General features: G+C 35.1%; 1 protein-coding gene across 1 annotated transcript; it reads left to right on the top strand.

The window, feature by feature from the left end:
- The first annotated feature begins 1332 nt into the window (after nt 1-1332).
- LOC132650982 (zinc finger protein 431-like) lies at nt 1333-5248 on the top strand. The gene is made up of 3 exons (XM_060376308.1): nt 1333-1397; nt 1599-1659; nt 3271-5248. The coding sequence occupies exons 1-3, from the start codon at nt 1364-1366 to the stop codon at nt 5246-5248; spliced, it is 2073 nt and encodes a 690-aa protein (XP_060232291.1). The 5' UTR covers nt 1333-1363.
- The last annotated feature ends 2492 nt before the right edge of the window (nt 5249-7740 follow it).

Raw genomic sequence — 7740 nt, 5'->3', positions numbered from 1 at the left:
GTAAATCATCTTTCAATAGTGATACTTCTTTCTTTCTGCTTTGCATCTCATTGATAACCTTCAGTTGTCTTATTGCTCTAACTAGGAATTAAGGAATATATGAAAGAGATATAGAGAGGGTATGCATCCTTGTCCTGAGTGGAATTTCTTAAAGTTTCTCTTCAAATAATTTGATGTTGAATATCAGCTTGCATTTTACTGCCTTTGTTATGTTATGTATGTGCCTGATTCCTTGTATGTCTGATTTCTCCAAGTCTTTTAACAGGAAGGAATGTTGGATTTTTGCAAAGGCTTTTTCTCATCTAATGAGATGATATTATTTTGATACTTTCAGTTTGTTTATATGGTGGATTACAGTGATGGAACCATGAATGTTGAATCATCCCTATATCCCTGAGATGAAGCCTATTGGTTCATCATGTATATCTTTAATGCGTTCTTGGATTTGTTTTTTTAGTATTTTATTGAGTATATTTGTGTTACAAACAGCTATGAGCTGTCATGTGGGTGTTGGGAATTTACTCTGGGTCCTCTGGAAGAGCAGTGTTCTTAATCACCGAGCCATACCTCCATCCCCCATGTTGCTTATTATTACCAACATTTACATTGCTAAAATTTTCATCTGTCCTTTGTAAGTGTTCAAAGATATATTTCATTTTAGCAAGATTATACTAATGTTACAGTTTAAAATGAGGCACTTCAGGTTTCTAGACATATATACTGAACTGGAAAGAATGTATAACTCTTTGTAGAAACTTGAGAAAGATTTTTAAGTTCTTTCTTTTTTGTTTGATCAATTTTTGCATAATATTCAGGGTCTTATTATGTACCTCTGAGTGTCCTGGAACTTATTGCATAAAGCAGGCTAGCATCTAGCTTTATGAGATAACCCTGCCTCTATCTCCTAAGTGATTTTGTGATTAAAGACATCAGAAAATACACCCAGCTTGTTCATTGTTTTTAGAGTCAGGAATCATTTATACTCTTTCTCTTATGTGGGCCTACTACTGTTGATCTTTATGCTCTCTCTCTTTCTTAATTGGCATTTTTCTTGAAAGTATATATCCTTATTAAAGGATGCAGAAATTAGAGAGGTGAACCTCATTATACAGTTTCCTACTGAATGGAGCTAGGTATTTCATTAGAAACTGTGTGTCAGAAAATAAGCAGAAGAAACAACAGGATTCTGTGAAAATGTTGTAAATGAAGTATACGTTTTCAGTATTCTAAGTATCATGCTTTCTGTTGTACACATGTATGGATATTTCAGAGTACATTGACCTACAATGATGTGCATGTGAACTTCACTCGAGAAGAGTGGGCTTTGCTGGATCCTTCCCAAAGGAGTCTCTACAAAGATGTGATGCTGGAGACGTACAGGAACCTCACTGCTACAGGTAGAACAATGAATTTTCTTTACTTTTTAATATATGGAGAAACTCTTTATTCATTATTGGTACGCTTCTGTAATTTCTTCTGAATGAAGAAAGGAGGGATGAAGAAGGAGGTCAATGGTTCTTTGATTGAACCAATATCATGACCTAAATTTAGCCTTATTTCCAATAATAAATCATACATTTTCTTTTACTCTATTTTAGGTTATAATTGGGAAGGTCATAATGTTGAAGAGCATTGTCAAAGTTCTAGAAGACATTCAAGGTAATTTTCATCTGTAAGCTGATGTGAATATGGTTCTGTGAAAATTTTAATATGTCCTGGAAGACATATTTGACAAAGAAGGAACAGTGTCAATGAACTGCTTTAAGTGTATTTATTGAGGATTACTAACTTGTTACTGAACCATGTACCTTCATGTTAGGTATTTGATGTGTGTTTGCAAGGCACTCCTCTAACAAAGAATACAAGGAAATCATACCTTATGCAAGATCAATGTTTAAATCATAGACCTGTTAGCACTGTAAGGTACAATCTGGATTTGTTTAATCTCCTATAACTTAGATATTGCCACAGGTATTCACATTAAATAGGTGATGCAAGTATGTCCAAAACATTATCCTCATAAACTAGTCCATAGTAAAGCTGGGATTATTCATGTACTTATAGTAATGTTGCTAAGTTTTGTGAGAAGTGCAATTTATTTTAGAGTCAAGAATATTGTGGAAAAACCATAATCCCTATAGCACATGTCTATGATGAACAAAAATCAAATGTGTAAATACAACATAAAACCATGTCATTTATTAATTTTCTTTTAATAGGTCTATTATATATCACACTGAATACAAGTCATATTAGTATAGGTTTATTGAAAGAAACAATGTACCACCCAGAACAAATAAAATATGTAGTATTCCCCATTTTGAGTAGATGTTTATAAGGTGATACCTATTATGCTTTACATGGGGTATTCAGAGATGCAAGCAGTACAAATAATGACACAGAGGCTTTTTTAATACTTTACAGCTTAGGCAATTTAGGCAGATTCTGAACCCTCTTTTTCCCTAACTCAAATGAACCTAGCACAGTGTCCCAATACATGTCCAGCTGTACCTCTTTGTTCAATTCCATGTCCATCTGTTACCCTCAGTGCCCTGCTGGTGAATCGCCTGTCATTTGATTTCTTCTTCCCAGCAATCCTCTCTCAGAAGCTCTGGCCTCCATTCTGTGCCCTGCTATCAGTTGTCAGCTCTTTATTATTTACAAAAGATAAGTAAGGATGGACAAATATCTACAAAATATAGGGCAGGTGATGAGCCATAAAAAGAGCAATTCTGCAATCTGGTAAGCACTTAGCTCTCTGCTGACTCAGCAATCAGCATTCTCTCACACACACTGACACATTTTCACACAATATATACCAGCATCAATTAACTAGTCATTCAACTTCATTAGGAATTCTCACAAAATCACACTTCAGAAAATGTAGTTTTAAGAATATAAAATTCTGCTTGTCACATTTATCTTTGCCAATTTACCATGGTGCACAGTATAGGGAAATTTATTAATCTAGCCACTGTGTTAAAGTTTTGAGGTCTTGCAGTTTTCTACAAATCTGTGGAAAAATATCTTATAGAAAAAAGTATGATATAAATGTGAGCCAGGTGAATATTTTTACCATCACAAGTATTTTCAAATATGCAAAACAACCGCTAGAGAAGGAGACCATGAAAGTAAAAATAATGATGAAACCTCAAGATGTAATTCCTATTTACCTTTAAACCAAAATGTAAAATTATGTGACATGGACAATTAGATTCATCAGTGTAATGAATGTGGTAAAGCTTTCATATGTGCTAATTATCTTTGCAGGTATGAAAACAGTCATAGTGGACACAAACCCCCTGAAGATACTCAATATGATGAAGTCTTTGCACATCACAGGAATGCCCACACATATGAAAGTATGCACACTGGTGCGGATCGCTATGAATCAAAACAATATGGTAACGCTTTTGAAAATAACAGTTATCTCCTAAGACATAAAAGGACACATATAGAGGAGAAACCCCATAAATGTAACCAGTGTGGTAAAGCCTTTGCACACAACAGTCATCTCCTAAGACATAAAAGAACTCACACTGGAGAGAAACCTTATGAATGTAACCAGTGTGATAAAGCCTTTACACAGAGGAGTGCTCTCCTATTACATAACAGAACTCACACTGGAGAAAAACCCCGTGAATATAACCAGTGTGGTAAAGCCTTTGCACATACTAGTAATTTCTTAATACATAAAAGAACTCACACTGGAGAGAAACCTTATGAATGTAAACAATGTGGAAAAGCCTTTGCATGTAATAGTAATCTTCAAATACACAAAAGAACTCACACAGGAGAGAAATCTTATGAATGCAATGAATGTGGTAAAGCGTTTTCAACTAACAGTAATCTCCATCTACATAAAAGAACTCACACGGGAGAGAAACCGCATGAATGTGACCAATGTGGTAAAGCCTTTGCACAGAGGAGTACTCTCCTATCACATAACAGAACTCACACTGGAGAAAAACCCTATGAATGTAACCAGTGTGGTAAAGCCTTTGCATACAAGAATGTTTTCATAATTCATAAAAGAACTCACACTGGCGAGAAACCTTATGAATGTAACCAGTGTTGTAAAGCCTTTGCAGATAACAGTCATCTCTTAAGACATAAAAGAACTCACACTGGAGAGAAACCTTATGAATGTAACCAGTGTGGTAAAGCCTTTGCAGATAACAGTGTTCTTCTAATACATAAAAGAACTCACACTGGAGAGAAACCTTATGAATGTAACCAGTGTGGTAAAGCCTTTGCACACAACAGTCATCTCCTAAGACATAAAAGAACTCACACTGGAGAGAAACCTTATGAATGTAACCAGTGTGATAAAGCCTTTGCACAGAGGAGTGCTCTCCTATTACATAACAGAACTCACACTGGAGAAAAACCCCATGAATGTAAACAGTGTGGTAAAGCCTTTGCACATAGTAGTGATCTCTTAATACATAAAAGAACTCACACTGGAGAGAAACCTTATGAATGTAAACAATGTGGAAAAGCCTTTGCATGTAATAGTAATCTTCAAATACACAAAAGAACTCACACAGGAGAGAAATCTTATGAATGCAATGAATGTGGTAAAGCGTTTTCAACTAACAGTAATCTCCATCTACATAAAAGAACTCACACGGGAGAGAAACCGCATGAATGTGACCAATGTGGTAAAGCCTTTGCACAGAGGAGTACTCTCCTATCACATAACAGAACTCACACTGGAGAAAAACCCTATGAATGTAACCAGTGTGGTAAAGCCTTTGCATACAAGAATGTTTTCATAATTCATAAAAGAACTCACACTGGCGAGAAACCTTATGAATGTAACCAGTGTTGTAAAGCCTTTGCAGATAACAGTCATCTCTTAAGACATAAAAGAACTCACACTGGAGAGAAACCTTATGAATGTAACCAGTGTGGTAAAGCCTTTGCAGATAACAGTGTTCTTCTAATACATAAAAGAACTCACACTGGAGAGAAACCTTATAAATGTAACCAGTGTGGGAAAGCCTTTGCACGAAGGAGTGCTCTCCTATTACATAGCAGAATTCACACTGGAGAAAAACCCTATGAATGTAACCAATGTGGTAAAGCCTTTGCAGCTACCAGTAATCTCCTAGTACATAAAAGAACTCACACTAGAGAGAAACCTTATGAATGTAACCAATGTGGTAAAGGCTTTGCAGGGAAGAGTCATCTCTTAGTACATAAAAGAACCCATACTGGAGAGAAAACTTATGAACATAAATGATGTGGTAAAGCTTTTGCATGTAACAGTGATCTCCTAAGACCTAAAGGAACCCACACTGGAAAGAAACCTTTTGAAAGTAACCAACGAGATAAAGCCTTTGCACTGAACAGTCATCTGGTAGTCCATAAAAGAACACATATTGGAGAGAAATCTTTTGAATTACCTAACGTGATAATGTGTATGCATTTCAGAGTAATTTCTGAAAACATAACTTACCCTGGAGAAAAAAAAAAACACTTTATTAATGTAATTAGTGTGGCATCTCCTTTGTACAACAGAGTCATCTCTTAAGTATAAAAAATGCATGTTTCAGGAAATCTCTATGAATTTAACCAATATCATAAAGGCTTTTCATGTAAGAGTCATCTTGAACAAGAACACCTCATGCAGTGAAACCCTATTAATGTAACTAATGTGTCAAGCCTTTAAATGCCATAATAATATTCATGTACATTGGAGAGTACACACTGGAGAGAAACCAATGTGATAAAGCCTTTCGATGTAATATTAATGTCCTCTAAGATAAAGAACACATACTGGGAAGAAGCCTTACAAATGTAACCAATGTGGTAAAACTTGCTCTTCAAAATCATCTTGAAATTCATGAAAGAATTCATATTGGACAGAAAGACTATGAGTGCATTTAACATGGTGAAGCTATTCCACATTTGTATACTCTTCATCATCATGAAAGAATTCCTACTCGAGAGAAACATTATAAATGTGTTAAATATGAGGGTTTTGTACATATCTACATTCTTCATTATCATAAGTTTATACTGGAGAGAAATTCTCAAAATATAAGAAATATGGTAAGGCCTTTGTATACTTTGGTCTGCTGAATCCAAAATAACTCAAACACTAGCTCAATGCAAATAACAAAAAATTATTGTCACCAGTAACTACTTAATGATTAGTAACAGCACTCTTGGGAACTGATCTGTGATACATATCCACCCAGTGAACCAGAAAGTTATAGAGGTTCTGAGCTTGAAAATCATAATATATGTGCTGTTTTACAACTAATTTTTCAATCAGTCATGATTTAGGGATATGGGATTTGTTTATGTCATTGAAGGTGTCATCTGATATAAAATGTCACTCTAAAATTTAGTGGAGGCTGGTACCTAAAAAGCAATAAATAGGTATTAATTTTTTTTACCATGTTCCAACATGCAAATTAATTTTGCATGTTTTGCATGTCAAAGTCAACTTGAAAGTCAAACTCTATAAAGGGATAGTAGAGAGAAACCTTACACATGTAAGTAATGTGATAAAACCTTTTCTTAATGCAGTTATCTCCACATACATAGAAGAACACATACTGCACTAAGACCCTCTGGATAAGCAATGTGGTAAATCCTTTTCATGGAGTTGTCTTTGAAATCAGAAGAAAAAGTCATGCTCCAGAGAAACCTTATGAACGTAGTCAGTATGGTACACTTTTGCACTTCATTGTACCATTATAGAAGAGTAAAAGTTTTGGTGTGTGAGCAACCTCTTAAAGCCTTTGCATATCACAGTAGTCTTTGAGAACCCGAAAGAACTCATTCTCAAGAAAATCTGTTAGGATAAAAAATTTTTGAAGGTCTTTGATCAACTAACTTGCATTCAATTACAGGAGATTATTTGGGAGGAAAATTCTAACAAGTGTCAACAATGTATTCATGCATTATGATATTCCATCCTTCTTTTGTTTCCAATTAAAAGTCAATATGGAAAAAAGGCCTAGGAATTTAAACCGTAAGGTAACTTTCTTAGATTTCTCAATTCTCTTCAATTACTTGAAATAAATCATCCAGTTATAAAATTTATGTGTGTGTATTGGTGCTATTTCTGTAACAAAACACAATGTCAACTTCCAAATGTGTTGGTTTTGCCTTACGGTTCCAGTGGGATATGGGATCTCTATGAAATGGGAATCACAAGTGTCATACATGGTCGCTAAAGCAGGAAGCTCAGAGCTCACATCCTCAACCTGCAGCATGAAGCAGAGAGTGGGAATTACAGATGCTATGCAGTTGAAACTATCAATCCCACGCCAAGTAACATACTTCTTCAAGAGGGCTGCTTTTCCTGTTCACAAATGATTCCAACAATGAGGATTCATTTCTCTGACTTCAAAACTACATGTTTGATTTCTATTACATGAAGGACTTTATGAAGAAAAACTCTGTAGAAACTGGTAGATGCCTCAACACCTGATTTCCAGGAATGAATGCCTACACAACACACTCATGAGTAAACATATTAGTTTAAGAATTTGCTTTAATTTCTGTTATGTGATCTCAGTATGTCTTTTTGAGTTTATGTTCCTGTCCATTCTGGTTTCCATGAAGAACAGACCTTATGAACTTCTTGTAACAGGAATTATAGAACATTGTAAAAACCTGACCTAGGTTCTGGGAATGAACTTCACTGCCAATCCATGTCTCTAGTACTGTAAATATCTTAAATCTTTATATATCTTGAGATCGAGAAGTAGAAAAGAA

This window comes from Meriones unguiculatus, assembly GCF_030254825.1.
Source record: "Meriones unguiculatus strain TT.TT164.6M chromosome 13 unlocalized genomic scaffold, Bangor_MerUng_6.1 Chr13_unordered_Scaffold_37, whole genome shotgun sequence".
In the NCBI taxonomy this organism is placed as follows: domain Eukaryota; kingdom Metazoa; phylum Chordata; class Mammalia; order Rodentia; family Muridae; genus Meriones; species Meriones unguiculatus.
This window is presented reverse-complemented; position numbering and strand designations above follow the sequence as displayed.